Source organism: Dioscorea cayenensis, chromosome 17 (genome assembly GCF_009730915.1).
Source record: "Dioscorea cayenensis subsp. rotundata cultivar TDr96_F1 chromosome 17, TDr96_F1_v2_PseudoChromosome.rev07_lg8_w22 25.fasta, whole genome shotgun sequence".
Classification (NCBI taxonomy): Eukaryota; Viridiplantae; Streptophyta; class Magnoliopsida; order Dioscoreales; family Dioscoreaceae; genus Dioscorea; species Dioscorea cayenensis.
In genome coordinates, this window is record NC_052487.1 from 20164860 (window position 1) to 20178078 (window position 13219).

General features: G+C 32.9%; 2 protein-coding genes across 4 annotated transcripts; both read left to right on the top strand.

The window, feature by feature from the left end:
* Positions 1-1193: 1193 nt before the first annotated feature.
* On the top strand, positions 1194-13017 carry LOC120281234 (U-box domain-containing protein 35-like). Its single transcript, XM_039288108.1, has 11 exons — positions 1194-1223; positions 1402-1433; positions 10057-10185; positions 10322-10403; positions 10485-10612; positions 10680-10880; positions 10977-11283; positions 11359-11466; positions 11540-11968; positions 12063-12851; positions 12943-13017. Exons 1-11 carry the CDS (start codon positions 1194-1196, stop codon positions 13015-13017), a joined length of 2310 nt encoding a protein of 769 aa, XP_039144042.1.
* Positions 2779-8208, top strand: LOC120280874 ((S)-coclaurine N-methyltransferase-like). Of its 3 annotated transcripts, XM_039287837.1 has the most exons (8): positions 2779-3112; positions 3160-3399; positions 3498-3597; positions 3684-3794; positions 4498-4581; positions 5636-5694; positions 7086-7310; positions 7533-8208. In XM_039287837.1, exons 1-7 carry the CDS (start codon positions 2817-2819, stop codon positions 7285-7287), a joined length of 1092 nt encoding a protein of 363 aa, XP_039143771.1. In that variant the 5' UTR covers positions 2779-2816; the 3' UTR covers positions 7288-7310; positions 7533-8208. The 3 variants fall into 3 exon arrangements, with proteins under 3 accessions (XP_039143771.1, XP_039143770.1, XP_039143772.1); XM_039287836.1 differs by lacking the exon at positions 7533-8208 and having other exon boundaries at positions 7086-7487; XM_039287838.1 differs by lacking the exon at positions 7533-8208 and having other exon boundaries at positions 3175-3399; positions 7086-7487.
* Positions 13018-13219: the final 202 nt, after the last annotated feature.

Genomic DNA, 13219 nt, shown 5'->3' on the forward strand with positions numbered 1-13219 from the left:
ATCCTGGTTTTGCTATCTCGCACCCTCCTGCGCGTCCACGAGGTACTTTTCCTTCCTTTATTTCAAGCTTCTTTGATTTCATTTTATCATAGTCAATGGATTTTTGTGATTGATAATGGCCGGCATAGCAGATCACGGAGGCTTGGGGCATTGCCAATCGACTGGATCTCGTCGGTCCTATTGTCGTACAATCTCTTTTCCAGGCACAAGGTATAGATCTAGTATTATATCAAATTTTTTATTATTTATCTATGCGTATGTACTGTGAGGGATCTTGTGATTGTGTATTATAATTAAAAAAATTCTTTTGAAATCTGTTTGTTTATTGAAGATAAAGTTCACACGGTTTGCTTTGATGGCTGGATCTAGTGTAGAAAGTTTCCATAGTATTTGAAATTAAACAATATACATGCTTTTCATTGATTGAAATAATTTGTTAAGTAAAACAATTCTATTAATTAATTCATCTATTAATTAAATATATTAAATTATAATAATTTAAAATAGATATACTACTTAAATTATTTGGGAAATTAAAATTATAATCAATAAATGAAATTAACTTAATTAAACATATTTAATGATATTAACTAATTTAATAAATATATAATAGTTAAATAAATAGTTAAGATTAATTATATAATTATAATATATTGAAATATATATATTTATATTATAAATATTTAATAATAAATAATGTTAAATATTTATCATTAAACATAATCCGTTATTTTATATAATATTTTAGTATTTACCTACAAGGGTATTGATGTAATTTTACTACATCTCACCTTTTTATTTTTCCTATTCCCAATCCTTATTCCCTCAATCCAAACATATTATTCACATTCCCCTTATTCTTATTCACATTCCTCCCCTTTTTCTATTCCCCATATTTTCATTCATATTCCGTAATCCAAACGGCCCCTTAGTTAAATAGTGGGTCAAAAACCCAAAAAAAAACAAAAAAACAAATATATAACTTTTTTTTCCTCAAAATTTTTTTTTACGAAAGTACTATTTTTTTTTTAATCTTCTAAAATATTTATATTTACATAATTAATTAAAAAAATTATACTCCATACTCACCGTACAGTGCGTACACCAATAAGAGTTGAGTTGCTTAAACAAGTTCTTGAGTTAAATTTTTTATGTATGTAAAAAAAATTCATAAAAGAGATTTGTTTTTTTATATGGCTTTTAGTACCTCACTCTTTCTACTGGTAGGTCAAAAATGGTTTAATTACTATACAGATCCATGTAATTGTGTACTTTCTGCCCTTTTAGTCTTTATAATATTTTTAGATACAATTAAGTTCTCATATTTAGTCGAGTTGGATCATTCTAGTCCGTCGTGTAGATGAGCAAGTGTAAATTGCAAGGATTTAATTGTACCTAAAGATATTAGAAGGACAAAAAAGACAAAAAAGTACATAATTATATAGATATGTACGGCAATTAAACCGTCAAAAATCTATGATTTATATATACATACATATATACTCACCATATTATTAGAAAGTTAACTAAATTAAAACATACATTCCAAATTTCAGTTTCAAACTCACCTCTAAGATTAAATATCTTTATAAAAACTAACAATTTTTATAACCAAGTTTTATATGATTAAGCAGATGGCTCCAATACACATACTGTTACATCATCATTATATACTACATTTCAATTTCCCTTTTTGCATAAAAATTATTTTTATGAAAAAGTAATATAACATCAATCAAACGCTTAAACACATCAACATTACTTAAAACTCTTCATTCTATGGTATAATCCAAAAAAAATAATAATAATAACAATATTATATTTATATGGCTTATTATTCACACATCATAAAATTGTTGCTTTTTTTTTGGCTAGCTATAAATTTGCCTTCCCATTCCATCATCTTCACTAAAATACTTACAATATGATTTTTTTTTTTCTATTTTTCTCAAATTTTTTATTTTATAAAATTTACTTAAAGGAAATATATATATATATATATATACTTCATTTGAATATCATGTTTTTAATTACATTCAATTTTTTAATAATCCATCTCTTCTTAACATAGTACATATATATTAAAATTAATATAATAATCAAAAGGTTTATAATTTAACGATATTAGTCCCTACGCAATGGTGGTAGTAAGTTCACAGTTGTAAGTGTGAGCTTACTGTCCAAACTCGCTTTTTTTAAAAAAAAATATTGTATTTTTTTTTACATAATTTACCAAAATAAGTATTTTTTAAATTAATTACCAAAATGCACAAAAAATACCTGGTGCAATTTTTTTAATATAATATTTTACGATTTAGTCATTCTATTTTTTTAATTAAAATTTTTTTTCACAACCCTATTTAAAATTTACAATGGTTTTTTAATATAATATTTCCGATTGGTTAAGTTTAAAATTTACCAGGATTTTTTTTTACGTATTTTGATAATCAATTTAAAAAATACTTATTTTGGTAAATAATTTAAGAAAATACAATATTTAAAAAAAACCGTCCAAACTCCATACATTATATAATTATATGTAGTATTTAATACATTTAAAATTTAAACAATTCTGCCCTCAATTAATATAAACAACTACATTCTAATAATAAAACCATTAAATAAAAAAAAAAATCAAATCCAAATCACAAACAAACACAATCAAACCAACAACAAAATGTAAATAAAAATAATAATAATAAAATTAATTTTTTAAAATAAATAATATCTATATATATATATATATTTCTTTTTCATTGAACCTCAAATGACCACGATAGTTCAAAAGGACAGCAAGCTAGCGAAGGAAGTACGCCATGGATTCCGTTCTCCGGCTCCCGTACGACGCCGCCGTGCGTGCTGCCCTCTCGTCGCTGGAACGCAACCTCCTCCCCGACACCATCGTGCGCCGCCTCACCCGCCTCCTCCTCGCAGCCCGCCTCCGCCTCGGCTACCAGCCCACCGCGGAGCTCCAGCTCTCTCACCTCCTCCTCTTCAAACGCTCTCTCCTCGACCTCCCCATCGCCATCCTCACTGAAAAACCTAAATCTCAGCATTACGAGCTCCCTACCTCCTTCTTCAAGCTCGTCCTCGGCAAACATCTCAAGTACAGGTACGAAATCCAAGCTCTAGACTTTGCCCTAGGTTATTCCCTCAAAGGCACTACCTTTGCAGCGGCTGCTACTTTCTTGAGAAATCAAGCAGTTTGGATGATGCCGAGCTTGCAATGTTGGATCTCTATTGTGAGAGAGCGCAACTGATGGATGGGCAGAGCGTTCTTGATGTTGGATGTGGCTGGGGTTCACTTTCCTTGTTCGTAGCTTGCAAATTCCCTGATTCTCATGTTACTGGGATTTGCAATTCGATTACCCAAAAAGAGTTTATAGATGAACAATGCCGGTATGTTGATTGTTTGATTGATTTCAGTGAATTGCTTGAATTTTGTAGATATTGACTTGCGGTCTCCAAAAGATGTTGACTTTAACTTTTCTGTGCAGGGAGCGTCAGTTGACAAATGTGAAGATAATTGTTGCAGATATCAGTAATTTTGTGATGGAGGATCAATTTGATAGAGTGATTTCTATAGAGATGTTTGAGGTTTGTGACTGTGATGCTTTTTTTTTTTTTGGTGTGTGTGTTTGTTGATTTGGTGGCTTTAATTAAGTTCATTTATCATTGTGCAGCACATGAAGAATTATAAGGAACTTCTCAAAAAGATATCTTTATGGATGAAACCGGATGGCTTACTGTTTGTACAATATTTTTGCCACAAAACATTTGCTTACCATTTTGAGGTACCTTGCTTCTAATTTATGAAGTAAACTAGAAAGCTTATTAATGGGTTGGTCCAAAAGAGCGGGTTATATAAATAAATAGTATTTGAGTTTAAATTTATATATATATATATATATAGAAAACACCACTGTTGTTGAGCTCTCAGTACTTTGCTTTTACAAGAAAACTAGTGGGTGAAAGTCCAAAAATAAAAAAGAAAAAAAGAAAATTTTCTTGATTAGTACCTTCAATTTCAAATAAGTTTAATTGTATCTCTGCAAGTTGTCATTTATGCTCATAAAATATGTTGAGTACCCAATTCCCTTGGTTTAAATTTTCAGATGGCAAAAAAACCCAACTAAAATTGGAAAAATCACTAAATACCATCACTCAAACGGAGCCATTTGTCCAGTTTGCACATAAACTCTTGGACCTTATTATATTTTGACTTTTGACCCATGAAGACAAATTTTGTCATTTCACCTTTAGACCCTAATTAGTAATAATGGCATAAAGTCATTTGGGTTAGCCTACATATAGTAATGGGGTATATAAATGAAATTTTTCAAATAATATCACTGTTTGTTGAATTAAAAAGATGATTAATTGTTAACTGTTCTTTGTGTTATGCAAAACACTGTAATGTTGCCATTTTTAGCAAGAGCAGTAGAGCATGTTTGATGAAAAAAAGTTCATTGAGCATTATCCTTCTCATTAATTCAGGACAACAATGAAGATGACTGGATTACGAGGTACTTCTTCACTGGTGGCACAATGCCTTCTGCAAACTTGTTACTGTATTTTCAGGTAGCTTGGCTAATAATATGCTTTATTTTCTCATGTGTCATTGTCTCAAAGGTACATTATTATACGTGTTTGGATGTTTGTTTGTCTGGTCAAGACACCTATTCATCTAGGCTTTTAGCTTTTCATTACTTATTCTGTCTGCACTTTTAAATGATTCAATTTGGCATGCTTTATAGTTGAGAATGTCCGTGCAAGTTGAGACATTGGCTCCTTACATTTTTCTGCCAGAAAAGTTACCTTTATTTATTAGTGAAAATGTTTCATTTATACTCTCTCTATATGTATATATTTTATATAAGATGGTAATTACCTGAAAATCCCTGTGGTAACCTGTATTTGCATGTAAATGAAATGTGTGTTAACTGTTAAGGTCTCCTTTGGAGCCTCCCATTACTAATGCTTATCTTTAGGAGCATTAGCTACATTTTTTTTCTCACGTGTTTTATGGGATAAGATTGCTTGTGTTTTCAACCATAATTATATATATATATATATATGAGAAAATGTAGATGGGGACGTTCTATGAACATCCCCAGTTTTTAAAAAGGAAGTGAAAGAAATAAGATGAGCAGAGATAGGAAGAAGTGCTTGTAGCAGTAATATAAACAATACACATATATTGTACCACCAAAGAATGGATGGGTGGGGTGTTCAAATTAAAATATTGTACATTTTATTTTTCATTATATTGTTTATAAGTACAGTAGCATAAATGAAAAACTGTTTTATAAGCATTGTAATAAATGAAAAACATGATCAAAGGTTAAGAACAAAGGTATGTAGATTTTGAATCTATGCGTGTACATAGATGACGCCCTCTCTCTATATATATTGAAGAGAATAAACCACAATTTTATTAAAAACAGTTTTATATAACTAAGATTATTTTCTAAATCCTCGATTATCCTATCCGTATAAAAGCTGTTGTTGTATCCTGTAACTTCAGTATTTACATATTTACATATTTACATACTATGTTTTTTTGCACAACTCTTTAATATACTTTTTTCAAGTCTCGATAACAAAGTTCATTATATGTTTGGTTCACATGCAGGACGATGTTTGTGTAGTTGATCATTGGCTGGTTAGTGGGACACATTATTCAAGGACAAGGTTTGACGTCAAACTGAAAATTGAAATAAATGTAGAGTCAGTTGTGTTGTGTGCTAGTTAAAAACAGAAAAATTATAGATAGAAATATTCTTACCATATTCCTATCTTCAAACCTGGCAAAAGCTTCTCTATCTATTCATCAGACACTTTAGTTTGAGCTATGCTTTGAAAACTGCAGCTCATCTCTATTTTTGCATTTTTGGCACGCTACAATATTCTTGCTTGTAGTATGACTTAGGATCTTTCATGGCTTGACAACTAATGACTATATTAAACTGACCATTGTGAGATCTGTGGACAACACATGGATATAGTACAATTACAACAACAACAAAAATAATTAGTCCCAACTATTTACGATCGGTTATATGAATTTTTTCCTTATTCTATCACAAGCCAAAGGATTAAATAAATTAAGAACAATATGTGAAGTTTCTATTAAACATTTTTTCTCTTTAACATCTCGTCTACTTGAAGCACTTCCACCATCCTTATAGTTGCATCTACTGGTTATCTCAAGAGATGTCCATATTATTTTAAATGATTCTCTTTTAATTTGTCACTAGTAAGCGCTACTTCTAATCTATTTAAAAGAAATTCACAACATCCATCTCAACATTCTCATGTCACCATGCTAGTATGCTAGTATGTTGTTTCTTAATAATCCAACATTCTGACCCATACATCATAGATATCCTAATAAACATTTTATAAAACTTGTCTTTCAATCTAAAAGTTATTTCTGTACTCATATAAAACTCTATAGCCTCCATTTCATTTTACCCATCCTACTTTAATCCTATATGTGATGTCTTCTACAAATTCCCTGTCATCTTAGATGATAGAGCTTAGATACCGAAAATATCTACTTCTACCAATCTCAATATCATCAATCCTAACTACTCTTTCATTTCAACTCATCTCACAACATATGGATGTATAATATTTGTGGGTACTGTAGAATTAGTTTTACCATTCTCATTTTGGAATTATCTAAAAGAATATGTAAGATATCCGAATCATTTATATTTTCCATATGAATAAGTACTTACTAGCTCAGAAATGTGCATGAATGGATTAAATAGTGATGGAAGAAAACAGTTCTTTATTCATGGATCAAATGCTGATCAAATACTCTCATTATAGTCTGTTGTGTTCATGTTCTTGTAATAAAACCAAGAAAAAAAAAAAAATTAAAATGACAAACATGCAATTGCTGTTCCCATTGTCATATGGCCTTATATTTCCAAGCAGATTATTTTGACATTCAATTTAAATTGGTGCTTATTGCAGAAGCACTGTAATAAGCATACATTATCTGTAGATGCTTTAAGTACGTCAGATTTATGTTGCATTGTTGCTCATGATCCATGGTAAAACATATCTTGCAGTGAAGAATGGCTTAAAAGAATGGACCAGAACATGGCTTCTATAAGACCTATAATGGAGTCTACATATGGAAAAGAATCCGCGACCAAATGGACAGCATACTGGCGAACATTCTTCATATCTGTCGCAGAATTGTTCGGCTACAACAATGGAGAAGAGTGGATGGTTGCACACTACCTCTTTAACAAAAGATCAATTTCATGATCAAATAACTTCTCCGACTACCGGTAATTCATTTTACAAGTAATGCTGGTCCCTTTTTTTTCCTAGTCTTTGCAAGCACACTACTGTTTTATCAGATTATGCAAAAATTCCTCCTTGTTATTCTACCTGAGAATTCTACTCCATGTATGCACACTGAGATATTCATGTGTTAAAAAATTCTATACGACTCCTGGTTGTTATGCTGACGTGTTAAAATTCTAACAAACACTGATGTGGCATAACAGAATAACTAACTCCCGTCAGCAACTTCTAACGGTCGAATTCCTTCACCCTGACCGTTTAATTAACTGAGAGCTCTAGTTGGCTGGTGGCTTCTTCGGCACGGGATGAGATCTCCTCCTCCTGTCTCCATCTTCGATATTGTCATTGCCGTCATTTTTCTTCATCAGCAGCAGCATCATCAGCATCAATCTCAACAAAACCGTCATTTCAACGCAACGAGCTCCGGCATAGATACAAAGGATCTTGAGTAGAGTTTAACATCTAACAGCATGCTAACACTTTGGTGCTGTTCAGTGGTCATTGTGATGAACTTTAGAGGTCTCAGAGGCCATGCTGTTCTTGAAGAGAGTCCTAGTGTTTTGGAAAGAAGGGCTTGATGTCAAACAACACCGTTATGTTGTCCCACATGTCGGACTCCTCCAGCTTGACAAGGCCCTGCACTTGCTCTCACTCAACCAACGAGAGCGAAATGGCTATTTTGCTGCCAACGTGGCGGTGGTGGGGCCAATTGTTGTTGGACTTTGACTTTGACTCTAACAACAGAAGAGTGATATTTCTTCATTCTTGTCAAGTCCAAAGTCAAAGATTGAGAGTTTGAATCCTTCCCAATTAAATAGTTTAAAATTGATTTTTTTGTCCTGTCAAATTTAATGTTAAAGGTTGAGAGTTTAAATTTCTTATAACTTAATAGTTAGTAGCTAAATTTTGATTTGCTATTTGCTATAACAAAATTAAATTGTGAGCTGTATTTTTGATAATTATTTTTGAAATAGAGTTATTTTCAATATTTTTATTTTATCACCTATATATATATATATATAGTATGCAAAACTTGTAATGCTTAATTAACTATTTTTTAAAATATTTAATTAAAAAGAATTTAAAGTTGTTAAGCAACAAAAACTCCTCAACTTACATCCACTACATGGTTGTTGTTCCTAATATTTTGTTTTCTTTGAATACAATATAAAGTTAAATTAGAAAATAATTGTCTAACATAATCTTTGATTTCTTTAACATTTGGGTTTGTTTCTAAACTTGCATATATATACTTTTCATATTAGGTTATGATGGTCAAACTATTAATTGATTATCATTTATCAACACTTCTATGTAAATTGCATCTAATACAAACATGTTACTTTTTCAAGGATATTAAAAAAAAAAAAAAAGATTTACTTGTGTATAAATAAGTTGAAATTAAAACAATTACCTCAATGTTCTCTGACTCAAACTTCCTTTTTAAGTTTTTCCTATATAATAATAATAATAATAATAATAATAATAATAATAAATTTACCCCTTCATCACCTCCAATTATACGGAAACTTAACCATAGTTATTTTTGACACATAGACGACAAGTGCCCCCATTTAAGGGTAATTCAAGAACGTGCATGTGTGTAACCATAGTTATTCTTTTATCATAAATTTGAAATTTTTAATAAAAAAGATATTTATTTAATAAAATTTTTGACTTCGAATATTTTTTGAAAAAACATGGATAAACCGCAATTTTATTGAAAAAAAAAGACAAACACGATGGACAAAACAAGGTAAAATAATAAGAAACATATAGGAGTCTCTCACCAGAGGTGAGGCACTCAAAAGAAAAGAGGAGTATTGAACAGCTAAAAAAACAAATGACGAAAAGAACAGCTAGGCTTGCAAAGACCACCGTTTGGTAATACAGGCCTGTCAAAACTGTCAAGGCAATAACTTACTCTAAGGCTAGGTTATGATAAAGGGTAACACTATATGTTATTAATAAATTGACACATCTTTATCGATTAAAAAAATATACTTAAAATATTACAAATTTACATGTTTATAGCTAAAATTGACTCTCATAGTTCACTTCAACATAGAAAAATAGATGAAAAAACCAATAATTTATGAAGATATATAGATTTTTAACATAATATAAAAACGCTTACCTTTTTATGTGAGCACATATACAAGATCCATGTGCAATAATTTTTAGTGTCCAAATATATATATATATATATATATATATAAATACCAAAAACAAATAATTAAATAAAATAATTAATTATATATATATATATATATATATATAAGAGGAGGAGCATTGCACTCGGAAATGAAAAGTCCACTTCTTGAGGCGAGTCAAACAAGTGGAAAAATAAATTAGGATCCTTAAAATTAAGTCGGGAAAGTGGGGCCCCAAACCATCCAATCAAATGAAAGAGAATGACCAACTTAACTGTTTTTTAAAAAGTTAGTTAACAATTGGTGTCCATTTCCATTGAACAAAGAAAAACCAGGAGAAAAAAGAAAAGCAAAAACAAAAATACAGATTGAGAGAGAGAAAGAGAGAGGAGAGAAAGAAGAAATCTCTTCTTCTCTTTTCTCCTCAGCATTTCTCTCTTTCAACTTGAACTCGAACTCGAACTTGAACTCGAAATCATTATTTATTGATCTAATATTACTATTACTATCACCATTTCCGGCTTTTACTACTAGCCATGGAGGAACACGGTCCTTTTCGAGCTTACACGCAGACGGTGGTGGCCGTGGATAGGGATAAGAATAGTATGCATGCGGTGAAATGGGCCGCAGATCATCTCCTCATCAGTAACCCTGCTGTCATTCTTATTCATGTCCGAAGCCGGGGATCGACCTCTCACCGTAGGTACCCTTCCTCTTTCCTCCATCATCAATGTTATGTATGTGTCTTGCTTCAATCCTTTATCATAAAGGAATCAATTAGTTCGACAAAAAAATCATTGTGATTCCAAATGTTATTTTGCAGCTATGACCGAAACAAGCTCTGAATTGGGACGAGAACATCAAAATAGTGGAATGACAGAATTCTTTTTACCTTACAGAGGATTTTGCGCTCGTCGAGGGGTGTGTTTTTGATGTATTGTTTTTATAAAACCGATTAATTTGTTTCTTGTTTAGCTGTTGTAAATGTTTGTAAATCTGCAGATACAACTTAAAGAGGTGGTTTTGGAAGAAAACGATGTCTCGAAGGCCATAATTGAATATGTAAATTTGAACCATATCAGTAACATAGCCGTCGGAGCTCCGAATAAATTGGTGTTCACCTTTGCAAGGTATATCTTTATCTCAATTACTTTGGAATTACTAACTCCACCTGAGCCACACTTCTTTTGTATGCAGAAAATTTAGGAACCCTGATATTTCCGAACGCATACTGAAATCGGCACCTGAATATTGCACTGTATATGTTATAGCGAAAGGAAAACCGATGACAATTCGATCAGCAAAGAGTCCTGTACTGATCAGCACCATGCCGCCTAGACAAATACATTCTCCGCAACAAATAGCTGAAGGTGGATTCCACAATGAAGAACGAGTGAGGTACATCAGCTCAATTAATAAACATGAAAAACTACACTTTGAAGGTAGTAGTAATGCTTAACATAAAAAGTTTCTTTTTATCAATTCGGAAATCAGAGGACAATATGGGAAGAATGGAATAAGAGTTTTGTTCCCTGCACCAGATAGAAGGTCTATAGATAGGGGATCGGATTTTATGAAGACACCGACACGTGAAAGACCGCTCTCTTCTGCTAAGACAGTGCCACCAAATATGTTGCTTGAAGCCATTGATTCTGCGCAACAATCTCGTAACTCTTTCTCCGATGATGCTGATTTCTCGAAGAGCATGCGCTTCCAATCAATGGACTTTGCTGAGACTTCGGAGTTCATTCGTGGCTCAAATGTTAACCCTCTTGATTCTCAGCCTTCTCCTATTGGTAGTGTGAGTATATTTTGGCTATTTTTCTTTGTATGAATAACAAATCCATGTTTAATTATCTACTTGCTGTCATTTTAGGCACAAAAAGAGATTGAAGCTGAAATTAAGAGGCTTAGACTTGAACTTAAGCAAACTATGGATATGTATAGCTCTGCTTGCAAAGAAGCAATTTCAGCTAAACAAAAGGTTAATTCAAGAAAGTGCTTGTGTTAAGAGAGATCTCATTTATACAAAAATGGTTGACAGATTTAAGTTTCAGGCAAGAGAGTTGCACCAATGGAAGACGGAGGAGTCCAGGAAGGTTGAGGCACTAAAACAAGCAGAAGGGGCAGCACTAGAACTTGCAGAAATGGAGAAGGCCAAATGCAAGGCTGCCATGGAAGCAGCAGAAGAATCACAGAGGATAGCTGAACTCGAGGCGAAGAAGCGGCTCGATGCAGAGCTGAAGGCAACACATGAAGAGGAGGAGAAGAAGAAAGCATTGGATGCATTGGCTCAGAACGATGTTCGCTACCGCAAGTACACCATTGATGAGATCGAAACCGCCACACAAAAGTTCTCCGAGAATCTCAAGATTGGTGAAGGTGGTTATGGACCTGTTTACAAAGCCACCCTGGATCATACACCGGTCGCGATCAAAGTCCTAAGACCAGATGCAGCGCAAGGAAGGAAGCAATTCCAGCAAGAGGTACACAAAGAGTAACTGTTATTTTCTCTATTTTTTATAATTCGATCAGTCTCGTGTCGTCTAATTAAACAAATGCTCCTTGTTTCACCCTCAGGTTGAAGTACTCAGTTGCATTAGACATCCAAACATGGTTCTGTTGCTTGGAGCATGCCCGGAGTATGGTTGCTTAGTATACGAATACTTAGACAACGGCAGCTTAGAAGACAGGCTTTTCCGGCAAGGCAACACTCCAGTAATTCCATGGAGTGTACGTTTCAAAATAGCGGCGGAGATCGCCACTGGATTGCTATTCTTGCATCAAGCAAAACCAGAACCACTTGTTCATCGTGATCTAAAACCCGCAAACATACTCTTAGACAGGAATTATGTGAGCAAAATTAGTGATGTCGGTCTCGCAAGATTAGTCCCTCCTTCGGTAGCAAACAATGTTACACAATACCGAATGACATCAACGGCCGGAACATTCTGTTATATCGACCCTGAATATCAACAAACAGGAATGCTCGGAATTAAGTCCGACATATACTCATTAGGCATAATGTTACTGCAAATCATAACCGGAAAGCCTCCAATGGGATTGACTCACCATGTTGAGCGTGCAATTGAAAAAGGAACTTTTCTTCAAATGCTTGATCCTGCAATAAAGGATTGGCCGGAAGAAGATGCACTTATATTCGCAAAGCTTTCACTCAAGTGTGCCGAGCTCCGCAGAAAAGATAGGCCTGATCTCGGCTCGGTCGTGTTGCCGGAGCTCAATAGACTGAGGGAGTTAGGCCATGAATATGAAGCTCGAAATGGCAACATGTGTTTCAATATGGTACCATGTAATCCAATTAGCACCACTCAAAAATCACCACAATCAGTTTCACAACAACAACAACAGGTTAATCTTTGCATTCATTTTGTTAGTCCTATTATTATATTTGCTCTGATACCATATTAAAATTACGCATTTTTTATTTACTGTGATTCAGGCTCAAGTATTAAGCACACAAAATGCAAGCGCACCATGGGCAGGATCTTCAGAAGAATATAAAACATTTACTTAGAATCAAAGTGAGATAGAAATAAAAAATTGGAAGTGTATGATTGAGAGATTTGGATTTTTTTTTTATTAATTACATGTCTTGATGATCAATTAAAGAAATGTTTACTGTCATGTTTAGGCAATGAATTTACCAGTGACATTTATTGAATAAAAAGTAACACTATAATTTTTCATGTCAATCCTCTACTTCATTTTTAACTCAA

Bases quoted from the DNA above. Each gene is read 5' to 3' on its own strand.
- LOC120281234 (XM_039288108.1), top strand. From the start codon at position 1,194: ATGGCTTTTAGTACCTCACTCTTTCTACTG. The intron at 1,224-1,401 runs GTAGGTCAAAAA...TTGTACCTAAAG, and splicing joins GTACCTCACTCTTTCTACTG to ATATTAGAAGGACAAAAAAG. The intron at 11,969-12,062 runs GTACACAAAGAG...TTTCACCCTCAG, and splicing joins GGAAGCAATTCCAGCAAGAG to GTTGAAGTACTCAGTTGCAT.
- LOC120280874 (XM_039287837.1), top strand. From the start codon at position 2,817: ATGGATTCCGTTCTCCGGCTCCCGTACGACGCCGCCGTGCGTGCTGCC. The intron at 3,795-4,497 runs GTACCTTGCTTC...TCATTAATTCAG, and splicing joins CATTTGCTTACCATTTTGAG to GACAACAATGAAGATGACTG. The intron at 4,582-5,635 runs GTAGCTTGGCTA...GTTCACATGCAG, and splicing joins ACTTGTTACTGTATTTTCAG to GACGATGTTTGTGTAGTTGA.